The sequence below is a fragment of the Coccinella septempunctata genome, chromosome 6 (genome assembly GCF_907165205.1).
Source record: "Coccinella septempunctata chromosome 6, icCocSept1.1, whole genome shotgun sequence".
NCBI classification, from domain to species: Eukaryota; Metazoa; Arthropoda; class Insecta; order Coleoptera; family Coccinellidae; genus Coccinella; species Coccinella septempunctata.
The window spans coordinates 30071720-30095053 of record NC_058194.1 but is presented as its reverse complement, the minus strand read 5'-3'; the positions used below and the strand labels follow the sequence as shown (position 1 = coordinate 30095053).

Below are 23334 nucleotides of genomic sequence, written 5' to 3'. Positions count from 1 at the left end.
TGCTTGTACAAAATACCCATCGCGCTATCCTACGTTCATGTTCCATCATCATGAAATAATCAGAATGAATTATGCATGAAAACGGGGTGAAAAAAAAAACGAATTTTCGTCGTTCCATTATCTCGAATCCATCGAAGAGTATTTACGAGATCTTCCATCGATAGAGAAACAGAATATTGTTAGTGCTTTTGGAGTTCTTTACAAATGCATTATCAGATTAGGTGACATCGAAAGTTATTACTGTTCGTTTAAGGGGAAGGTGTCTCGTCCAGCTTATACTCCACCATATCTTTATCAGCTAATAAAGTAACATTATTTCCATTTTAGTGTGCATGAGAATTGAGGGTTTCGGAGATTAGGCATTGAACATTATGATTTATCGAATCTGGGCTGTCATAGGCGAAATAACCGAAATGAATTATTGGATTTTAATGTGGCGAGGAAAGACAGGAATCAATTTCAGATAGTGGGAATTGCTCAGTAGTTTATCAGCTAACAACTTACTGTCAACTTAATCTGTGTCTTAAATATGGTGCCGACAGTAGGTAATTGAAATATGGAGGGTATATATTTTAGTCGATCCACTTGAATCGTAAATCTTTTCATGAATTCAAAACACAGATATAGCAGTTTCGTGAATCCCGCCTCCATTATCATTGCTGAACACGTCCCTCCGAAAGAACTGTGAGAATCACGGACGAAAATTACGAAAAGCGTCTTCGTCAAATTGGGAGATTCAATTGGACCCGTTTAACGTTTAAATTAATTAACGTCGTGAGTTCAATTATGTCTCGGTTTCGTCTTGCAATTGACACTTCCGTTTTCTATGCAAATCAGAGACATATAGAGTCTCTATGTCTATGATGCAAATCGACTGATTTAATTTTATGAACTATATTTCTATGATAGATATAATGAAATGACCGAAAAGTCACATTTTTACACTGAACAATTGTTTTGGTCGATTGTTCATAGATATTTCTATGTACCTCATGTAACTCTATGCGGATGAGGAATAATCTTCGATAAGAGTGGGTAATCTTACAAGGCGCATATTTTAATGATTGCACTATTTCAGGAATGTTATTTAACCTTAAAGCTAAAAAAAAAATTCAGAATAGAGTATCTGGATAGATTAAAAACTGAAGAATTGAACTATGTTTTTTTTTTCATTTGAAGGTCACATATGTATTACCGAATATTCTTCCAAGAGCATGAACTTCGACCAGTCGAGTCCAGATGTAACAACTCTTGAAATATCACTGAAGTTCAGGCCACGCTAAAAATATCACCTAAAATTCATCTCAACTGTTCTATTGTTGTAGCCGGCATCTATCATACGGACATACTACATAAAATTCTCTGATATAAAATCTAGATCAGTAAAATTCACGCATACAAAAAATTCTTCATTTAAAAACAGAGCTATTCTGTCAAGATTGCATTGAATTTCCAAGAAAAATTTTTGAATGAAAAACCACAAGCTAATTTCTATGCTTCACATCGATCGGAAATTCCGCGAAAATTCTATGTGTGATTCATAGATTCCACGGTGAGAAGGAAGCGATTGATGGATTGTGATAAACATTGATTGAATAACAGTTTTTCCTAGTAAGCAACCACTAATTAATTTATAGAGCTCGTTCTGTATTATATTTGTGACAAATACAATGTAATTTTAAAGATTATATTGTAACGAACCTTCGAATACTCTATGAAATCTTGAAAGATGAGATTCTGTGCTTGTTTTGCTCTACAGTTTATATACACTAGTATAGCCAGGAGATCCACCTTGTAGGTAGATTCACCTTTACTGGCAGATTCGCCTTTCGTCCGTAGCTCGGGCCTTCGGCCCTCGCGATACGCCTTTTGTTCGTAGCTCGGGCCTTCGGCCCTCGCTCGATTCCCCTTTTATAAATATCTAGGCCAAAAACGTTTTTTAAAAGCCCGATCGATTTAAGGCACCTCGTTCTGTGATCGCTGCCAAGCCGTCAAAACTGACGTTAACCTTTAAATCACACTCTGACATCGATTGTCAAAGTGCACTTTCACTTAATTTTCTCTGATAATCAATAGAAAATAATTTAATTTTGTGGAATGTCACTCGATTTTTAATAGACGTCAAAAATTTTCAAAATTCTTACGCTTTTTTAGGTAATATCGTTCGGGCTCCGGGAAAAAAAACAGGCCTATTTTAATTTCGGGTTCTTCGAGCTTAGTTCGACACCCATCCCGGCTCTCGAGCTACCGCGGATCTCTCAAGCTAATCAAATCAAATTGGTACCTTTTCGCGAAAATCGTGAATTTCGCGATTTTCTCACGCAATTTTCGGACACTTTTAGACGGGGTAAAAATACGATCTAGGCATTTTCGGAAAGCTCGATTCTTACTCTTGCGTTCCATTTACCGCTTTACCCGACCACGCGCCTTCGGCGCTCGCCATTTCAAATTTCCCATACCCTCCACCGACACTTCAACGTGGCAAAAAATTTGATACGATTCAGTGATCATTTTTTATCAACGTTATAGTATTAATGAATGAAAAATAAGCAAACAAGTATAATTTTCCGTAAAGATCAACGCTTTATGAAAAAATAAACAATTTAGGTACGCTTATACATGTAATTTTCGAAAATTCTTCCCGAGGCAAGGTCCACAAATTTTACTTTTTTCCGATATAATGCAAATTCACCCCAGGCCTCGCACTGTCTTGTCTTGATTTTTCGATTAAAAAAATTCTCTCATACCTTAACCAAATAAGGATGATTAAGATATCATCTCAAATAACCGCATAGAGGATGATAAGGTGTTATCCCCCCGGGGTCTGTGGTTCCTTCGGCAGCCCGCGCTATAATCAGAGAGCAGCAATCACACATATCTTAACAGTCTTCTATGTCAGTTATGCCAGTGCGGACGCACGTTCGTGGTCGATACTATTGATCGCACACGCACTTTTGTGAAATTTGAATATCGACAGAGTGAGTTTTTTTCGAAATTTTTTCTTATGTCAGGGGTTGACACGGGTCGATGAACATAGAGTAATTGGTTGTTATCAATTTCTATGTAGCGTGGTGGATGAATTCGTGTTTTTTTCTGTCGTTATTGTTGTTATGTAAAAATTATACCAATGACCGATGATTAGGTTTGCTCGTTATCTGATAATCGCTATCGATAATATGTCGAATGATTTTTCGATTTTTGATGAAATCGCGAGTTATGTCATTTATCGTTATCTGTTTATTGTTTTACTGTACCCACGAAATGATCATTCACGATGAGTTTTCAAGACATGAAAATGTAATAACTTTCCTCGAAACCGTACAATTGCAAGAATAAACATACATTAGTTAGGGCTTCTTAAAAAATTGAAATTTAAATTACCACAATTTCCCACACAATATATAAATTTCTGGATTCAAAATTTATTCTTTACCATGAGCTAAAACATTTTTTATTCTTAGTAATTCCTAATAATCCGAATTTTTCACTTTTTCGCAATATATGATGGCAATTTTCTAAACCTTAAGATTCTGAAAAGTGTTGAAATGTGAAAATGCTCCTAAAACATCTTAGGGACCTATATACCTATAATGTTCAATTCGCACACATCAAAAATGGTAATATCTTGCGAAGGAATGAAATTAATGCTTTAACATAACGAGTAACCCCTTAACACAGCAGTAGTAATTCATTTTACCAGTTTTATAGCTTCGCATTATCATCGTTACAACTTGTTTGAAAGTTGGACAAAATTATAAAACAATGGATAATTCAACGAGAATACCCAAGCATAATTATTTATCTCTATCATTGATAGTTTTTCAATTTGAATGGAATTAATTATGTACCTACATCGATTATGTAGAATTCTCCGCCGATAGAATTTCTATCGAAAAAACTCGACCATTATCCAGAAGCTATCGCAGATTTCGTGTTAAGATAAGAAAACTAGTATAAGCTCTAATAGTGGGGCAGTCCCGGAAGTGTCTATAGGGTTCTGTCAGTGAACTTAACTTGATACAAAGCTTTATTACTGCAATTAACACTCATGTGGACGAAAACAAGGAAATGAACATTACACCACAAACCCCGATCTGAATTGAAAATGTTTGTTATTTTGAGATATCAGTAATTAAGCCTTGTTTAGATTTCAAATTGCCAATTAAGAGCGATCTAGAACAAATTCAAAATCCTACCACAACATAATTTTTCTCGCCAATATCGGTTATGTTTTTCTTTCCATAGATCGATGAACGAATTGCGTAAAACGGGCAATATTTCTATGAATTTCGCGATCACAGATTTCAGAGGGACGTTCCGTTATTGTTCCGAGGAAGTGAACCAATCGATTGGTTTTATCTTCATTAGCATTTCGAATCCAAAGGAAACCGACGATGCCACAAATTCGATTCGGAAACGAATTGCTATTTCACAGATATCTAACACGCAATTAAAACATGGATCGGACAACTTTTTAATCATCTCTATTTACAGTTTCTAAGAAACGTTATGAGATTACGAAACAATCTATGCTGATTTATAATGCAGTTGAAAATTTAAACTGGTTGGTTCAGACGAAAGAACGCACCTGTGTTAATTATGAAGAAAATTCAAGATGCGTCTGTTTCGTATATGCAGGCATTCTTCGAAGTTTTACAATTTCTCCTTTATAAGGAAAAATTGAATGCCAGTCATTTCAACTAGTTTCTTATCCTCAAGGGTACTGATTACGATTTTTTGTTGCTGTTCGATTTATCTCTCGTTAATAATTATTATTATCGTTACATGTCGGATTTTTCTGAAAGATACTAATTGCGATTGGAATAATTGAATCAACGCGTCATTAAAAGAACATAGAATCTCTTGTATTGCCTTCAGCTTCAAGATAAGTCTGTTATGAAAGGACTATTGTTCTGTTTCATCGTTAATTTTACATTAAATTCTCACTTTACCGGAAAATATATAATTCGCGAAATAATTTTAACTATTTTCGTATCAATATAGTTCTATGATGAAATATAAATACTTATTTATAAATAAGCCATAGAATATCCAAAATTACGTATGTGCATAGAGTTGACCCGTTCGACCCATTAAAATTAATGTATCGGAATCATCCAGGAGTTCAAAAATCCCGTTAAACTGATTTTTATATCATACAACCAACAACATTCTCCTTCAACTTTCACAATTCACTCGAAATCGTTGACGACGTCGCTTGCAACCCCGTTGAGATCGAACAGTTATAATTGGTGTCATAGAAAAAAATGAAATATTGTGTCAAAAGTTGTAGGGAAAATAAACAAATCATTCGGAGGCCCTTTCACGTCCACTCAAAGCCGACATTTATCGTACCATGCCTCATTTGTAACAAATTTATTAGCGTTTCATGCTCCGCGTAACACCTTTGCCGAAATCTTTATGGTAGCTATAATTCCTACTGTCGGTGGGGAGGAAATCTGAACACCCGTCGCCTATTCAAAACCTACTTTACCGTGACATTTTTATGAACTCTCTTAATTTTAAAAGGGGATGGTCCTTGAGGAAAACCACAGAAATTCAGCGTGAGTATAATCACTGCCGGGGTCTATTGTGTTCGGAAAGTGACAACGATTTACTGCAATAACAGAACGGGGAAGATATCATAGAGCAGATCGGTTAGAATTCTGATGGGGTGTGACGGTTTACCACAATTTAATTGCTACTTCCTCGAATAAATTATACTGAATGGCGCATTGACCTATTAGTTGAAACATGTTACTATTTTAATTGAAGCCGATAAACATGTGTTGGAATGATGAATTGCCATCATAAAGTTTTTTGTTCTCAAACTTGGGACGAGCAATAAAAACACTTGTAACACTCCATAATATCTGTGCGATAAAAACTTTATGTCCTATGGAGCATTTCTATGAAATTTGGTGCCATAGATTAATTCATTTTCACGTTTTGGTTCCTGTTTTCTCTGATTGATTAAAAATTATATTTTTATTGGAAATTTGTAGCTTATTATCACGATGAAAAAAATAAAGCCCACTTGACTTTTCCATAAAAATAAAATGTTACTTCAATATGTAGAAAACCGGGCCATAAACCATAAATCGACACACATAGACATACAGAATTCTCTATGGTCTCTCTGGTCTGAATAACAAGAAATATTCTTGGTCAAGTTCACCCTCCTGAATAAATTATAGAATTAACGCACCACGCAATGATATACATTGAGAGGAGCATAGATCTAGAGCAGTTGAATATTGTTCTTGATTGCTTGATGACTTGATACAGAGCCCATTTGAAATCCAATCTTCAGTCAAAATATTTGCATATCCTGTGTCAAGGAACTCGCAGCATAGCTGATGAGATTCACTGTGCGATCTGATCAAGAAGCGGATGACAATTGTTTATTTACACGTTGTAAGATTCACAAACTGGCTATAAATATCATTTTGACAGTGGTGGTGTGAATGCCAAGGATCGCGTCCTGTCTTGGGCGAGGGGAAGAAACAATAACTTATTGCATCGAGGTGGACACGAGTCAAATTTTAATCAGAAACGGATGTTAACATGGAAATTATGATACAGGATACTCATACGAATGGGATGTATAATTGAAAATGACCATAGAGAGATAGTCATAGAATTATTTTTGGACACAATCGAAAACGCAAAGGTTCGGCTGGAATAATTCATTAATTCCAACGGATTTGTATAGATTTTTCGACGTCTACATCACTGTCCGAGTGAAAATAAAATTTGCCAATTGCAATCGTTCAATAGTATAGAATATTTCCTTTCCTTAGATCAAACAATATCGATTACAGATACGTTCACTTTAACTTAATCGCACCCATAAATTTCCTAGAAAACAATTTAATATTTGCAACCGTTCAACCACTTTTTATCCGGTTACCAGTTGCGCTCATACAAATGGATAATACTTATAGTATCGCAGTCCAGGCAAAAACTCCAGAGACAAAGCTCGTAGTATGATGAAACTTCTGCAATGTACACTTTTTCTCATATTTAGTATCAATTCAATAAAACGGATGATGGATAATAGTCGCAAAGAACTTTAATTGTTCGGAATTTTTTGAAAAATCTTATGGTGCGCCGTAGAGTTTAGTGCCCACAGAAATATAGAATATAGAGCACTTTCTTCGAAGTAAGATACAGATTACGAAGTTCAGTGGTTGTTATTTTTTCCCATATAAAAACCATCTATTATGTCTTTCAGGAAACTTTGACGTTTGTAATCCTGATACATAAAGCATAAGTAGATGGATCATTCGAAGGATTAAAGTCTTCGGTTTCCGTAAGAGGTGATACAGCTGTCTGGCTATTTGACTAATTTTTACAAGACATCCTTTCGTGTATCTACCTCTGTGGATTAACTTTCCCTGATGTTCGAAATAACATAGAATGTTTTAGAAAACGAATGTCAAGTTGTACATTATGGACACTTGTAATAGAATAAATGGCTATTTTTAACTCTTCGCTATAGAGTGCGCAACGTAAAACAGGAGAGATAAATAGCATTTGTTGAGAATGTTGGGGCGATGAGGAGAAGCTACGCGCTTTGTTGTGACTGATTAGGGCAAGTGTTCGTAGATTTGTCCACTTAATTGGAATCTTGGATAATCTTAGCCGAGCGGGTCTTACAGCACAATATAACTTGGGTTGATGATGCATATAAGATGTGCCTTTTTGCATAATTATCGTTCATCAGACTTGTTAAATTGAAACCAAATTTCAATGTACCAAAGAAAATGTAGCAGTTATAATTTTCAGATCTATTTTTGAACTCAAGACCAGATGATCAATCTAATTCCATTTGCTGTGATGGTTCTACTCATTGACCAAACCGTAGGTGAGAGAGAACAAAGGAACTATAAATCATGAATGGATTCTTTAACTTCCCTTCTAATTGCAGGTTCCGCTTTGAATGGTCCTTGTGCTTCCAATGAAGAATGTGGGACATTTGACACACACTGTAGAAATGGGACATGTGTATGTAGGGATAATTTCATAACAGTTTACGACAGTTGCGTTCACGGTAAGGATAACGCGACATTTCGATATCATTGTGATGATTTTACATATTCTGTGATTAATTGATAAAAATCTTTATCGACATAGTTTCATCCACCCCTGACAGAATCACAGATTTTCATACTTTTTTTCTGACATACATAATGACGCATTTTTATGGTCCAAAATGTTTCAGATCTGACCTAGAAATCTGTGATTCGACCATAGGATTTTCACAAATGTGCATTATTTCTATGCATTCCTATAAAAAGGGTAAAAAGTTCAGTTTCCAGTTCGGTCGGCGAAACCCATGGACCATAAATACATGTGTTTAATATGTCTATGGTGAAACCATAAATATTGTTTGGCATTTCTATGACATAAAATACAAGAGGCTCTTCGAGACGCAAACAATAATTCAAATCGAATAATTTCATTCCTATCCGCTTCATGAATAAAATGCTCGACTGTTCAATAGAATCCATTTGACGTATCGTTTTATTTTGCAGTGGCATCGGAAACTGTTGAGTGTACCAGAAAAGAACAATGTCATTCCATTTTAGGCAGTAAGAGCACTTGTAAGAATAAGAGATGCGTATGCAGGCCGTTCCACCATCTGCACAAAAAGCAATGCGTAAAGAATAAAGGTACAACGACACTTCATTTGAGCAAGAGACATTCTGACGTTATTTTTTCCAGATCTTCACGATTTTTGCGAACACGATCATCAGTGCTATTGTGGACAGGATTGTGTAGAGAGAATTGGTTGTATCAACCACAAGTGTACATGCCGAGAAGGATATAAAACGTACAGTATCAGACGATGTATAGGTAAGGGAGGATTTTATATTCCGATATTGCAGCTTTATGAGTTCTTTCTTCATTAATTTTTCAGTGGACCCTTTATACTCAGTAGAAACTCCGCCGATTGCAGTTCAGCAGGCTCCAATTCCTCCAATGAACAGTGCAGCTTTAATAAACCACTCAATTTTATTGTATATAATTATGTTCTCTAATTTTCTTATTAGGTATATGTAAATAAATAATTTGTATATATTTTTTTATTTCTTTTTATTTATCCTACAAAATATAATACAACTAAAAAGTAATGTTTGAAATTTCTTATTTACACTATTAATATCCGAATTTTTCATTGAGTTTCGTTCGTCCATCTCCAGATTGATCCTTGGGTGGTATCCACATGTTATAGTCTTCTTTTTTTGCGTCTTCAGCATACCCTTTGCGTTTCTCAATTTCCGCCTTCTCCTGCCTCTGCTGAATTCTTCTCTGGTTTTTCTTCTTCTTGGTAGCTTCTTCCGATGTACTTTCTACATGAGTAATAGGCTCGATTCTATCACAGTCTTCATGTGAATCCTACAATAAAAGTTTTTATATTTCTTCAAAAACATGAATAATTCCACCACTTACTTCGATATTTTCAGACTTCTCTATCTGAATTTTGTTTATATTCTCATGTATTCTTTCTACACCCGTTTTGATTACAGAAACTAGGTTATCTAAATGTTGTTTTTGCACTTCTGGATCATTTAAGAGCGAAATTTGTTCAGATTTGAGTTTTACCTCATCAAGTATTCCATTCAGCACATTTTTACATAAATCTGAAATGCAAGGTATGAGTAATCTCTTGAGTGCCTTGATATCTCACCAAAGGATTTTTCCAAATTTAATAATTCGTTTGAAATTCGAAGTGTCAGAACTTGCATCGATGTTTGAACACAGAATTTCTTTCATAGAACAAAAAGCTTCGAAATTTCAATATCCTTTGGGGAGATATATTGAGAGTTCTATTTCCTTACCTTCAACTGACCCACCGTCCAACTGATTGAGACTAACTTCAGGTTTTTTAGTTTCATTGACCGTTTGCAAGCCATATGAGGAAATCTTTCTCGTTTTTTCATTATTTTCCAGTATCTCGTTTATTTTCTCTGGTTCCGAAGGTACGTCACTTTCATCTATGTTAATATTTTGGTCTGCGTTCGATTTCTCTTGCTCGATTTCTTCTTCTTCATCCTCATCGCAGTCCATTTTTTCAGGAATCGATGTTTTCCGCTGCACCACAACCGGTACCTTCTTCCTTTTGCCGAATATCGGAAGTACCTTACTTTTACCAGTTTGACCAGTCACCTCCGAAGAATATTGGGGTACTAGCGGTGGTAGATTGGCCGGTTTCGCTATGTTCACCAGCTTTATAACCTTGGCGTGCTCCTGTTTGAGCCTCGCAAGTTCGCTTCTGAGTTTACTGATCGCCGTTTTGTCGGGCTTCGAATCTTTGAGATCCTTCATGAAGGCGTCTAATGAATCCTCCTCAGATTTGGTCCGGTTCGAATGCTTCGCTTTTTCCTGCGCTTCTAATAGTTGTTTTTCCACTTTTCTTATAGAGTCCGATATTAAGCGTTCTTTTTCCATCTGAAAATAAGGGGGAACGTTGAATTTAACCCACTCAGTCATGGCGGAACAACAGTTGGACGTTTTGACTCCAGTCCGGCCCTGTGATCGATACAGGAGCGCAAGTGCCGCAAATATCGATTCAAATTGGGCCAGTCTCCACATCCTCCTAAACAAAACCTAATTGACGTCCAAGATACGACGGTAAATTATCGTACGCGATGTTTCTTTGCAAGGCAGAATGTTAAACGTCGTAAGAAACGAAAACGACTCGAAATCCAAGTGAAAATGGACGAAATACTGCTGAAACTAACCATATTCGCGACAGTCGCAATCTTGGTGCCTGGAACATTCAGCGGGGAACCCAGGGAAGCGCTGTACAAGAAGAAATTCCCACCGTGCAAATCGTGCAAAGTTTTCATCGACAGTTTCCAGAAGATTAAGGAAGAGGACTTGGAAAAAACCCTTGAAAAAGTGTGCCTCGACGTGGTGGAGGGTAGAGATCAATGCGTTTCTTTCAAGGAGGAACACCTCGCCTCGCTGAACGACTGGTGGTCCGACAAGAAGGACCAAGACGTCTTCAATTACCTGTGCATAGACGGGGCCAAAGTTTGTTGTCCTGAGAACCACTACGGCGCCAATTGTACCCAATGCGAAGGATACCCTGGCAACGTCTGCAACAACAACGGAAAATGCAAGGGTGCGGGCACGAGAAAGGGCAATGGAAAGTGCCACTGCGACGAGGGTTACACCAACGAAAAGTGCGACCAGTGCGCCTCCGGTTACTTCGAGGCCTACAGGGACGAGAACAAACTCCTCTGCACCAAGTGCCACCCCTCCTGCGACGGTCCTTGCAACAAGCCGGGGCCGGAGGGCTGCGAGAAGTGCAACGTCGGCTGGTTGACCGACAAGGAGAAGGGCTGCTTGGACGTCAACGAGTGCGCGGCCCCCAAGTCCCCCTGCAGGATCAACCAGTTCTGCGTGAACAGCGAGGGCTCCTTCCGGTGTCTCAGTTGCGACTCCTCCTGTCATTCGTGCACCGGGGACGGCCCGGACATGTGCAAGAAATGCGCCAAGGGTTTCGTGATGAAGGACAAGCTGTGCGTGGATTCGGAGCAGGAGAGTCGGAAGCAGCACATGTACATAACCAGGTACCTGACCTACCTGGGGCTGTGCGTGGCCACGTGTATCATATTCAACAAGAACACGGTGTTGGCGGCGGTTATTGGGATAGTGGTCGCCATATACATATCCACCTCGGAGTACGTGTTGAACTCCCATCCAACACCCAAGACTGACAACATAGCTCAGACTATTCTGAATAAGATTTCCAGCTGAGATCGTCCATTATTCTACAGTGCGTATTCATTAACTGACTGAAGCGGCAGTGAAGTGGATTCAGTTACTCGTGAAAGAAACTACGTGGAATATTTTGATATTAAAAACACTCTCTTGTTTAAATTAATAATGGTCTGTAGTTTGTGATACCAATAAATAACGTTAGTAATACACCCTTTTGACTATTTGAACTGTTCCTTTCACATCAAACATTCGCTTTTTGAAATAATTTAGGATTTTTTCTGTGTTTTATCACAGAACACCAGTAAAGTGTCAAATTCGAAAACACATAGAATTGGATAAACAAAGCTTTGATAGTACCACAGAACACTTGAGTAGTTCAAAAAGACTGCCTGACACCACTGAAAACAATGAATGAATCTCTTTCACCAGCTTGTTCATTGAAAATGCAGAATGCGCATCAAAACAAACTATACAATCTTTCAATCGAAAAACCGGTCAAATCTACTCACATCTCTGCTGAATAATCGACATTAATTGAAGAATGTACTCACCAGACCCTCGTAAGTTTCCGCCTTTTTAGGATTCTTCGTATTCATTCTCTTCTCCCTCTTTTTTTCGATTTCCCCAGTCCTATCCAAGAATGTATCATCGTCGCTATCATAATAATCATTTTCTGCCCAATCTTTCGCTTTTCTCTTTCTGGATTCTGCAACATTCAACGAAATTTCAATTTCAGACCCTACAGTGTATACATTTACTGACCGTGAACTGCCTGTCTTAATAATCCGTATCTGTCTAGAATTCTGCAGGCCTCTAGGGCGCACTGTACTACGGCTTCTTTCTTTTTGCCTTTGTGTATAATTTCAGCGTAGATGGGCCTTCCCTTATCGTCATCGATTGGTAGCTCCACCTTGCACATAAACTGTCCCATACCTTGCTCCGAACAATCATACTCCAAATTTAAGCCTTCTCTTTCAAAGAAACCTCTCAGAGTTTTTTTAGGATCGTCGAGGTATAAGTCTTCATTGTTAGACTGAGCATAGGGGTTTTCTGAAAGGTCTGTTTCTTCATCGGCATCTTCTCCTGATAACAGATAATTTTTATTTAATTACATGATATCTTCAAGCAAAGGAATCTTAAATAAATTGATCCATATCATAAACTCGAAGTTTTTTTACCTAATCCCCAATCGATTCCTCTTTCCTCTTCCTTCTTCTTTCTTTCTTCTTCTTCTTTTTGTTTGCGCTGAATCAATTCTATCTTTTCCCTTTCCCTCCTTTCTATATCTTCCTGCCTTTTTTGTTTGAGTTCAGTCACAGAAAGTTCAGACTCTTGTTCTGTATCTTCTTCGGGGCCATTTAGAAGATAACTTCTAGTGCTACATCCTAATTTAAGGATGTGGCCCACCTGATTTCAAGGGAAAAATTGTTATTTCATCATTTCCTCGAAGTTTATAATACATATGAAAAAATTGTTTCAATGATCATCACAATTTTAGAGTGTTTCACAAAATTGTGAATATGTTGCAAGGATAGAACGAGAAACAGATCAATCTTTACATTGATGAACATAATCCCTATTGCTCCTAGTACCACCCCTGTGAATTCACATGTGGATGGTTCTAGACTCTGACAACAATGAGATCCAGGCCCTGTTCGATTAAAATCAACATAGCTTCATTGATCAAACATTTCACTCGGCAACCATGTTTGACAAATACAGTGAATTTCAAACACAGTTCTGAAATATTTCAAGGAGGTATCATGGACTCTGGGGATGCAAAAACTAATAAAGAACTCAAACAATTGAAAAACTTGGAGTTGAAGGAACCAAGGAAGGATGTAAATAAGGGAAAAAACAAAAAAAGTACACAGTCTGATGAGGACTCTGATAATGAAATAGACTCGTCTGCGTCCTTCCAAAGAATAAGGGCTTTATTCAGGAAAACTGAGGAGATGAAGGAAATGGCAAAAGAGAAGAATAAGGAAGTTGAAAATCAGTTTGAAAGTCTGCGGCAGAGATTGAACAGCAGTACAACTTTCTTGAACCAGATGAAGTCATCTATAGAGAATCTGAAATTTTCTTATCAGAAAAAAATTATGGAACAACAAGAGGAGGACTATGAGCATTATCTGAACAACAAGGAAAAGTTCAAGAATAAAGGGGAGGTGGACAATTATTTGGAGGAATTGAAAGGGAAGATTGAAACACTCCAGACAAAGCCAAAGGATCCAGTGCCTGAAGATGCAGGACCTCAAGACTACCAAAGTGCTCTTAAAGACGTTGTGAACAATTTAAAAATCATTGATGAGGGACTTTACTCCTCCACCAGAGATTTTACAAAAGCAAAAAAATAAGAGGAATACTGCTAGTTCCACTTGCTATTATTAATAGGTTATACACATTTTTAAAACTAAATTTCTCAGTAATTTTTCACTTTTATAACTTGCCATTGTCTTTGAACAAAATAAAAGGTTCTATCTAATGAATCATTGAAGCACCAACCTGAATTCTAACATACACCCTAGGCCTCAGTTTATTCTTATTTAAAAATGTTCCATGGGTGCTATCCAAATCATAAATATAAAATCCAGCCCCATCAGTTTCACTGGGTTCAGAACGATATTGAAGTACAGCGTGATATCTGAAAGGAAATTATTGTCTACATACCAGAAGATGCAATAGCAATAAATAATTATAGATTTTATCAAATTCCTAATATACCTTGATATTGTGGGGTGTTGCATGGGAATATCACAGTTTGCTAATCTTCCAAATAACCAATACGATTTGCCCATCAAGTTGACTGTATCAATGATACTTCCATCTTTTAAAATTTCAAAATAATAATTTTGGGACGATGGTTTCGGCAAACCAGACCAAAGAGGTTCTTTATATTGATTACTGAAGGTATCATTCTTTTGAGGGGTATTCTCAACTGCAAAACAAAATATTGTTATGCTTCCCTAACATAATTACTCAGATCATACCTTTTATGACCTCTTCATTCGAGGAAGTAACAGTGTCTTTCAACAATTCGCTACTTAATTCTTCGGTACTTGGGTTAGTTACTGCTAGAGAACTTTTTAATTTCTTTGGAAATCGACCAATTTTACCGACTAGTAATGGTTTTTTGAATTCTAGAGCTCTGACGTTATCTTTATTTTCAGTGCTTTTGTCGTTATCAGTTTCATCATGCTCAATTATTCCACTTTTTACTTCATCCATTTCCATGATAAACAGATATTTTTGAAAACAATTTCTTACACTGAAAAACTATTTTCATTTGAAAGAAAAGTTGTTTTGAATAACCTCAAATTTTTGTTGATGACAGATTTGGTAGGCAACCACCAGTTCAAGTCATAGAGTAATATAAATAAAAGAAATCTACCGATTAGGATGAGGGAATCTACTAAAAAAATATCGAGGTCAGAGCTCCAAAATTAATAATAACTATAACTATTACTGTAGGGTGTAATAGTAACGCGATATAACAGCGAAAAAACCGCATATCTTTGAGCAAAACATTTCTAAAAAGGAACCCAGAATTCCGGATAATTTCAAAAACTCGAAAACTGATGAATTGATTTTTTTTCAAAATGCGCCTATTTGCTCGCCAGGAGCTGGCGCTTGTTACCAAGATATGTTTGGGATACATTATTTGTAGGAAAGGAACAAAACGCTTTTTCATACTTTTGAAAATATTTTAATATTGCCACAATTTCAAAACTTTATCTTTACCACCTGAAGCAACTCTATAACCATCTGTTGACCAGTCCACTGCATAAACTTCATCTCCGTGACCAGGTAAATCGATTTCCAACTTGTTCGTCTTCAAATTCCACAATTTCAAAGTGGAATCTGCACTTCCACTGACCATCAATCTTGAATCAGCAGAAAAGGCTACCATATACACAGCCTGGACATGTCCACGTAAAGTTGCTATAAACTTTCCAGTTTTAGCCTGCCAAAGTCTTATGGATTTGTCAAAAGAAGCAGAGGCAAGTATCCTACCATCTGGTGAAAATTTGACATCATTAACCAACTGTTGATGGCCTGTGAGCCTCGCTATTGGTTTCTTGTCTTTCGTTGGGTCCCAGAGGAACATTGTGAAATCGTCTGAACCAGAAACTAACCGTTCACCACATGCTTCTGTCACTTCTTTATACCTTCAAGAAATATAAGTTGATTATAAATTCAGAGAGATGCAGATCATTTGAATTTACCTTTTCAGAGCAAATTCTTGAGATTTTTTCTTATTCTCATCCAATGTATTTTTATTAGAATCTTTAACTGGGTCAAAGGCTCCTATTTTTAAAATGTAATCTGTGTTTAGTGCCAGTGTATTCACCCAATGTGCATGGCCTTCCAATGTCCTACACAATATACCATCTTGTGCCCTCCAGACTTTTATACTTCTGTCTTGTGAAGCGGTGTAGATAAGTCCTGAGCCACCCCACTTGACAACAGTTACACTTTTCAAGTGACCACTTATCGTCCTCAATGTTTGACATAAAACTGTATCCCATATTCTGACATCACCATCTTTTGAAGAACTAGCTAGCAATCTATAAATATCATGATTTAAATGAGAAAATGCAAACAATTATCCAGCCGGAATTACTGACCTACATTCTGTATTTTGATGATAAGGCTCCCAGCTCAGAGAAGTCACCCATTGTTTATGGCCTATCATCGTTTTACCCAATTGTTTCCCAGTAAAAGGGTCCCATATGATAATTTTACCATCTTTACATGCTGAAGCCAATTTCTTGCTATCTGGTGACCACGATATACAAAGAACCCAGTTTCTGTGACCCTTGCACGTGTGCAATGGTGTTTGAGTCAAAACATCCCAGAATCTAACAGTAGTGTCACCTGACCCACTGGCTAAATTGAGACCATCAGGACTGAAGCTGACTGATATCACAGCTTCAGCATGACCAGGCATAGAACTTGTGCATCGCGTGACTGGTCTTACTCGAAAGACAGCCTGCTGTTGGTATACAATATCGATAACTTCTTCAGTGTTTATATTTGTAATATCAAGTGTCTTTTGCAGGGAATTAGTTATTTCTGTTTCGTTTACGAAAAAAAGATACGGGACTGGTTCTTCCTGCTCTAAAAGAGCATTACAGATCAAAGTTAACTGTTGCAGTGTACAATTGACTGGCAAATCCATGATATCTCCTAAAACTTCGCCTGTTTCTGATTTGAAACGGCATGATAGCAATTCCTTCCCTCCGCTTTCCATTGAGTCCATTTCCATTTCAGGCTAACTAAAAAATCAAAATCTAACTTTTTCAAAACAGAAAACACTAGTTTTAATTATTTGAGGTTAAGAAGGGAGGTTAAATTTGGTTAGGTTTTAAAACCATAGATTGAACTATCGATTGACTTTGAACTACTGTCATAGAATACTATGATTTTTTGTCGGTCTTGGAGTTCTGAAATAAGCCCACAATAATGGTTATTTGAATTACTTGAACTTACTCACTCAAATATTTTCAATCTGAAACCTGAATGAAAAATAATTATGCTACATAAAATTTCTTTGTTCACTCATTTATTTCACAGTACATGAGTACTGCATACTGCACAACTGTCATTAGGCCTTTGTTTTCTCTTGCATCAAAAATTATAATGACGGATGGGAAAATAGGTTAGTTTGTAAATTTGGGTCAAATAACTAGAAATTCTCGAAATTACTGAAAAAACTCATCACATTTCACCTTATTTTTTTCAGCAATGATCTGTAAATATTTTAAGTAAATTACAGTAAGCAACATCACCACCCTATGAATATAAATAAAATGCAACTGTGGTGTAAGATACAAATGGTATACTGAACAATCTTAAGTATGGATTCTGAATCTGCTGGTACTTCAAAACTCTCCTGGAATGAATTGAAAGGAGTAGTTGGTGATGTTCGGCGCCAACTTTCGAATTTGTCAAGTTCCCTGCTACCAAGCTCAATCTCTTTTCGTACGCTTAAAGATGGGAAGACAAGAATATATTTTTTAAGTATTCCACCAAATTGCTGGGAGACTACTTTGATGTATACAGATGTTCCGAACACTAGTCAACCAAATAGTATGAAATTGCAATGGCAATTTGTTATAGAATCTAATTTCCCTAATCAGGGGCACATCAGAAAACATTCTAGAGAGGAACAGCTGCTCTGTGAACGTAAAAGAATGGCATCTTGGGGGATCAATACTTATGAACTCCATGCAGAGTCTGGTAAAATAATTTTTCCAGCACATAGTAGTTTGTATCAATGTTTAGATAATGGTTATACAGTAAGTGTAAGCAAATTATACTGGGTCATTTGTTCTGATCTCAAATTTTTTCAGAATGGTCCCTTCTTCCCCACTAAACTTAGATTAGCATGTACTGGCGCCAAACTTTATTCTCAAATATGCCCATCTAATCCAGATCTAGTAGCTTTTATCTGTAATCACGATATTTGGGTTACACATACTGCGTCAGGGTCTTGTGTAAGACTGACCTATGCCCATAAAGGAGGTAGGAACCTGGCAGATGATCCGTTGTGTGCAGGAGTACCTTCTTATGTCATGCAAGAAGAATTCAATCGATATCAGGGCTATTGGTGGCAACCACAATGCTCAGGTACTTTTTATGATTGCTGGGTTACTTGATACTATCTTCAACTTCAGTTAACACAGCGAGGGCTTTGAGAGTCAATTTGCACATGCAGGAAAGGTGTGATTCATGCATTTTGTTGCCAGATTGTGCGAAAACCATATCTTTGGAATTGTTATCTTATAGATTTTTACATATTCCTGAAAAATTGTCTGATTTGGCAACATAGCCCGAATTACAAACCACCTCAAAGCCCTCACTTGCATTGTGTTTTCCTTCCACTTGAAATTCATTTTTAGGAGGAATATACAGAATTTTATATGAAGAAGTGGACGATGGTAATGTTAAAATTTTCTGCTTTCCTTCATCATCAACTGATAATGGGGAAGTAGAAGAATTTCGTTTTCCAAGAGCTGGATGTGCTAATTCTAACTCGAGTCTCAAGATGGTAGAGTTCAAATTGAATGCTGTAGATGAAATCGTTGATATCTGCTCATTGGAGTTGCAATTTTCACTCAATATGCTGTTTCCCTGGATGGAATACATAGTAAGAGTTGGGTGGACCCCAAATTCCGAATAGTGAGTAATTTTCCGCATAATAAAGCACAGGGTAATTTTTGTTTTACAGCATATGGGCCCAATTACTTAATCGTAGACAGCAGAGACTTGATTTAGTGCTATTATCCATCAGTAATTTCACTGAAGAATTGCCGAAGTATGAAGAAGGTGAAGGCGCAAGTCCAAGTAGTCCAATAGTCCAAGTAATTTATTCTCAGGAGTCTTCTATATGGGTGAATTTACACGATCTTCTCTATTTCTTCCCGATGACCAATCCTAACGAAATAAAATTCATTTGGGCATCAGAAGACACTGGCTTCCGACATTTGTATTTAGTTACTGCCGAAATAATGCCCTACAGGTATGCAGATATCCAGTTTAATCAATTTTGTAGCTTGCATTTGCAGTAATACCGCAAATTGAGGGAAAATCCTGAGTTTTTATTGAATATTCATCACCTAGATCACGAAGTCGTTATTCCAAGTTTATTTCTTGTCTGCCGAGGCTAGGTTATGTTTTCTTGTCCGAATATGATCCTCAGGTGCAACAATACATTACTTTGAGTTATCTTTATCAGCAATGGTACGACAGGTGCTAGAGAATCAATGAATTTCCTGTGTCTTCAACCCAGAATATTGTCGAAGGTAGCTCTGACTTCAGGAGATTGGGAGGTGCCAGCTCAAGACATTTGGGTGGACGTAGAGAAAGAATTGGTTTATTTCATGGGATTTAGGGAAACGCCTCTCGAAAAACACCTGTATGTGGTGTCCCTCAGGAGACCTGGGGAGATACGCCTGTTAACTAGGCCGGGCTATTCACACATGGTCGATTTTAACGAGGTTAGTATGACTATAATCGATCAGTGAGGATTGATTGCGCCAAACCGTATTTGTCGTTTAGGAACTGACGATGATGGTCACATTATATAGCAACATAAAAAAGACACCCGCCTGCCAAGTATTCGGCCTGTCTCATTCCGATTGGACTGTGGAAGGCATCACGTTGACCCCTTTAGGTTACCTTATGGAATCGAGACAGGTGCCTAGCACATACCACGGGCCGGACCTGTACACACATCAGATATTATCCGGTCATGTGCTGTATGCCATGGTGTTCAAACCGCACGATTTCGATCCCAGCAAGAAGTATCCCACTATCCTGAATGTTTATGGCGGGCCTGAAGTGCAGTTGGTATCCAATACTTTCAAGGTAAGCCGACTGTTCTAACTTCTATATTCAACCGGAAACCTAACCTTAGTATCTCAGAAATGTCATTTTTTGACAGATGACATAGACAGTTTGTAGATAAATTTCACTTCAACGTAAAACATTGGGAGCGCGATGATAACGCGTGATTCCTATCAATTGTTGAGCAGTGTATACAGAATATTGGAGCTATCGAATAATATCTAGGTGACTTTTTAAGGGCATGAGACAGCTCCGAATGCACATGCTGGCTTCCAGGGGTTATGTAGTGGTGGCGATCGATTCGCGTGGATCGCATCATCGAGGGCTGCAGTTTGAAGGTTACATCAAAGGACGGATGGGTACCTTGGAGTTGGCAGATCAGGTGGAAGTTTTGCATTGGCTTGCGAATACTTTGGGATACATCGATTTGGCCAGAGTGGGAGTACACGGATGGTCCTATGGTAAGATAACCTTTTCCGGAGCCTCTTTGTGATAGCTACTGTGAATCGACGAATTTTCAGGTGGCTACTTGAGTCTTATGGCTCTGGTTCAATATCCGGACCTGTTCAAAGTAGCCATTGCGGGAGCGCCCGTCACTAACTGGAAACTCTACGATACTGGGTATACGGAGAGGTACATGGATCTGCCCGAGCATAATCATCAGGGGTACACTGAAGGATCCGTTCTTAATTATATCAATCGATTTCCGGACGAGTAAGTTTGGAATGTTTTGGTGTTTGTTTCACACAGTCAAATTCTTGGTGTTGCAGGGAGAATCGTTTGTTGATCATACATGGGCTCATAGATGAAAATGTCCATTTTTATCATACAAGCCAACTGGTGAATGGCATGATAAAAGCAGGAAAACCATATCAGTTGCGAGTATATCCAAATGAGAGGCATTCTTTACGTAATCTAGACGCTGGTAAACATTATGAAACTACAATGTTATCTTTCTTTCAGAACAATCTTTAAATTAGTATTCTGTACACTGGAAGGGGACTTTCAGTACAAACGTAAGAGATATTTTCAGCTATACCATATAGTTGATGATGCTGGAAAATTTCCCTCAAGAAGTTAAAAACTTGTAGTACTATTATGAGTTATTATAGTATTCTGTCATATGATTCAACTCCACTTCAAGTACAGTATCATATTGTTCTCAATTGCAATGCCTTTTTCAGTGTGAAGAAGTCGTTTGAATATTTGCAGGATCAAAACAGTAAATTTCAGCGATCAGGAGATACAATGATGTGTAATTTTTTTTTTAATAGGTTTAATTAGTGTTGCAGGTGATTCTTTTCTTGAAGTTGTCCTTGGATATCAGAAGTAGTTTGATTTATAATTGATTGGATATATTTTGTATTAATTTTTTAACTGATTATTTTAATGATTTTTTTCCCAATGATTCTGATAGAGACTGTGATATATTTGCAATGAGAGTATCTTTAAATGTGTTTTGAGTATCATGACGTTCTCTTTGGAGGGTCCCCTTTTCTGAAGGTATTTTTTTTATCTTTTTTCATGCTCCGATAAGTATTAACACATTTCAAACATGCCGTTTTGATAGATTTCAAAAAAAGGTTATAACTTCTAATGAAAAGAAATTTACATTTTTTCTTTATTCTGTGTTGTGCTAATTATTATATTATCATTTGAAAAAAGTAATAATGATTTTAGTTCTGAAAATAAAGTAACTTATTTGTAAATTTAATTTCTTCATTGTGCAACTTGAAGATGTCGAAAGACATGTTAGTGTTCTCATTTGAAATAATGTATTTAATTAATTTCCTGCTTGATTTGATAATGAAAACTATGATTTCAACAAATTGTCTAAGTCATCTGAATTTGTTAGAAAAATTATAATTCATGCGATCTGAGATTTGTGCAAGTGAACAATTGAAGTAAAACATTATGCAAATGAAATTTTATTGAATTTAACATACCTTTAACATACAGATACAGCAGACAATAATATTGTCTAAAATACTAGTGCCTAACATTGAGTCAATGTCTTGAAATCACTGATGTGAATATCCTGTTCTAGTCTTCCTGTTCATGAATCTGTACAAATAATTTATTCTCTTTTCTAACTGATACCACTTCGTTGGCCTAGCCAGCGGATACACGGTTTTAGCCAACATCCTTCTTTTCCTGATCATCACTTGAAATTCATTGCCACCGACACCTCTAAGCCAATATGGCATATTGTAAAGTATTCTTGTCGGATGTAATTTTTCATTTCCAAGAATATCAACATAATCATTTTGACCAAATAAAGCTCTTTTTTGGTTCCATGAATTCTTAGGGTGATATTGGGGCATTGGGAGGGGTTTCGCATCTTTAATTCTGGGGAGTGAGCCCTCTTGTAATATTGGATTTTCGTAACCAAACCTCCTCAATAAGGGACCTCGTTTAACTTTATCAGCATGATAACGGAAACGTATTGAATTTATCTCTGGTGTCCACGCTTTTATGTTGCTCAAACAACATTTTATATTTGTCCAAGCCATGATAACGATAAATTTTGTTTTAGAAAATTGGTTCTGTTTTGACAAAAATTGTGGTTATCAGAAATTGTAGAGTTCAAACCACAGAGTTCAAACCATAGATATATAATCTATAACCAAAGAGGAATATTTGCCTTAACATTAGGCATTGAACTCTATGGGAACTGGAATGGCATCGCGATACAGGCAAAATGAGGAAGAGTGAAAGGGAAGAAGTAGAGCAACCTTTCTCTCTCGCACGCCGTTGCTATTAGCAACGTAAACATTTCAATGTGCGGGAATGAAAGAATGAACTGAAAATATTTAAAGGTTTGATACTGATTGGAAAAATTCACTTCTTCCTCTATTTCCCAAATTGTTCAAATCTTTCAACGAGTCGGTTCGTACTAAAAATATTTAATCATTAGTTTGTCATTCTAATCGAAATTTCTAAAAATTTTGCACTTTTTTTAGTGATTTATGGTGTTAATCATAATTTCCTGAATTTCGGGAACGAAATTTTTAATAATCACCCTTGCAGCCTTGATGAATTAATAAAATAGAAGCTTTAGAGTAATTTGAATATAAATATTAATTATAATCTAGAGGCAAGAATATGAGGAAATGATTTTCTGAAAAGCCTCGGATAAAGCTTTGGAATCATATGAAAAGCGGTATCAGCGAAGACAGAGTTGTCTCTGGAGCAGAGACAGTCGTCTCTGGTGTCAGTGCGAGAGATTTTAAATATTCCAAA

The 23334-nt window shown here is 36.9% G+C and overlaps 6 protein-coding genes across 6 annotated transcripts; 3 read left to right on the top strand and 3 right to left on the bottom strand.

Moving 5' to 3' along the window:
• The first annotated feature begins 2843 nt into the window (after positions 1 to 2843).
• On the top strand, positions 2844 to 9087 carry LOC123315162 (tenascin-like). The gene is made up of 6 exons (XM_044900750.1): positions 2844 to 2978; positions 7792 to 7870; positions 7934 to 8056; positions 8541 to 8678; positions 8731 to 8862; positions 8927 to 9087. The coding sequence occupies exons 2-6, from the start codon at positions 7816 to 7818 to the stop codon at positions 9067 to 9069; spliced, it is 591 nt and encodes a 196-aa protein (XP_044756685.1). The 5' UTR covers positions 2844 to 2978; positions 7792 to 7815; the 3' UTR covers positions 9070 to 9087.
• On the bottom strand, positions 9081 to 15066 carry LOC123315160 (kanadaptin). Its single transcript, XM_044900748.1, has 9 exons — positions 14730 to 15066; positions 14464 to 14677; positions 14245 to 14383; positions 12918 to 13146; positions 12502 to 12822; positions 12291 to 12445; positions 9849 to 10458; positions 9460 to 9650; positions 9081 to 9405 (listed from the first exon to the last, which is right to left on the bottom strand). Exons 1-9 carry the CDS (start codon positions 14971 to 14973, stop codon positions 9166 to 9168), a joined length of 2343 nt encoding a protein of 780 aa, XP_044756683.1. The 5' UTR covers positions 14974 to 15066; the 3' UTR covers positions 9081 to 9165.
• LOC123315161 (cysteine-rich with EGF-like domain protein 2) lies at positions 10487 to 11946 on the top strand. The gene has a single exon (XM_044900749.1). The coding sequence runs from the start codon at positions 10726 to 10728 to the stop codon at positions 11773 to 11775; it is 1050 nt and encodes a 349-aa protein (XP_044756684.1). The 5' UTR covers positions 10487 to 10725; the 3' UTR covers positions 11776 to 11946.
• Positions 15067 to 15422: 356 nt separating the features above from the next.
• On the bottom strand, positions 15423 to 17098 carry LOC123314839 (notchless protein homolog 1). Its single transcript, XM_044900220.1, has 3 exons — positions 16368 to 17098; positions 15966 to 16307; positions 15423 to 15908 (listed from the first exon to the last, which is right to left on the bottom strand). The coding sequence occupies exons 1-3, from the start codon at positions 17006 to 17008 to the stop codon at positions 15446 to 15448; spliced, it is 1446 nt and encodes a 481-aa protein (XP_044756155.1). The 5' UTR covers positions 17009 to 17098; the 3' UTR covers positions 15423 to 15445.
• A 214-nt stretch (positions 17099 to 17312) lies between these two features.
• Positions 17313 to 22017, top strand: LOC123314838 (dipeptidyl peptidase 9). Its single transcript, XM_044900218.1, has 10 exons — positions 17313 to 17401; positions 17486 to 18041; positions 18096 to 18372; positions 18645 to 18924; positions 18974 to 19264; positions 19481 to 19742; positions 19804 to 20112; positions 20330 to 20552; positions 20613 to 20805; positions 20862 to 22017. Exons 2-10 carry the CDS (start codon positions 17601 to 17603, stop codon positions 21064 to 21066), a joined length of 2481 nt encoding a protein of 826 aa, XP_044756153.1. The 5' UTR covers positions 17313 to 17401; positions 17486 to 17600; the 3' UTR covers positions 21067 to 22017.
• On the bottom strand, positions 22007 to 22689 carry LOC123314840 (39S ribosomal protein L51, mitochondrial). Its single transcript, XM_044900221.1, has one exon. It carries the CDS (start codon positions 22602 to 22604, stop codon positions 22113 to 22115), a length of 492 nt encoding a protein of 163 aa, XP_044756156.1. The 5' UTR covers positions 22605 to 22689; the 3' UTR covers positions 22007 to 22112.
• Between the last annotated feature and the right edge of the window lie 645 nt (positions 22690 to 23334).

Coding starts and splice junctions, on each gene's coding strand:
- LOC123315162 (XM_044900750.1), top strand. CDS start 7,816: ATGATCAATCTAATTCCATTTGCTGTGATGGTTCTACTCATTGACCAA. Junction 7,871..7,933: donor ACTCATTGACCAAACCGTAG/GTGAGAGAGAAC, acceptor TTCTAATTGCAG/GTTCCGCTTTGAATGGTCCT. Junction 8,057..8,540: donor TTACGACAGTTGCGTTCACG/GTAAGGATAACG, acceptor TTTATTTTGCAG/TGGCATCGGAAACTGTTGAG.
- LOC123315161 (XM_044900749.1), top strand. CDS start 10,726: ATGGACGAAATACTGCTGAAACTAACCATATTCGCGACAGTCGCAATC.
- LOC123315160 (XM_044900748.1), bottom strand. CDS start 14,973: ATGGAAATGGATGAAGTAAAAAGTGGAATAATTGAGCATGATGAAACT. Junction 13,147..14,244: donor GGGTGTATGTTAGAATTCAG/GTTGGTGCTTCA, acceptor CCTTGAAATCAG/GTGGGCCACATCCTTAAATT. Junction 10,459..12,290: donor CGGAAACTTACGAGGGTCTG/GTGAGTACATTC, acceptor CCTTATTTTCAG/ATGGAAAAAGAACGCTTAAT.
- LOC123314839 (XM_044900220.1), bottom strand. CDS start 17,008: ATGGAAATGGACTCAATGGAAAGCGGAGGGAAGGAATTGCTATCATGC. Junction 16,308..16,367: donor CATCAAAATACAGAATGTAG/GTCAGTAATTCC, acceptor TGATATTTATAG/ATTGCTAGCTAGTTCTTCAA. Junction 15,909..15,965: donor CAAGAATTTGCTCTGAAAAG/GTAAATTCAAAT, acceptor TATTTCTTGAAG/GTATAAAGAAGTGACAGAAG.
- LOC123314838 (XM_044900218.1), top strand. CDS start 17,601: ATGGATTCTGAATCTGCTGGTACTTCAAAACTCTCCTGGAATGAATTG. Junction 18,042..18,095: donor GTTTAGATAATGGTTATACA/GTAAGTGTAAGC, acceptor AAATTTTTTCAG/AATGGTCCCTTCTTCCCCAC. Junction 19,743..19,803: donor ACATGGTCGATTTTAACGAG/GTTAGTATGACT, acceptor TTTGTCGTTTAG/GAACTGACGATGATGGTCAC.
- LOC123314840 (XM_044900221.1), bottom strand. CDS start 22,604: ATGGCTTGGACAAATATAAAATGTTGTTTGAGCAACATAAAAGCGTGG.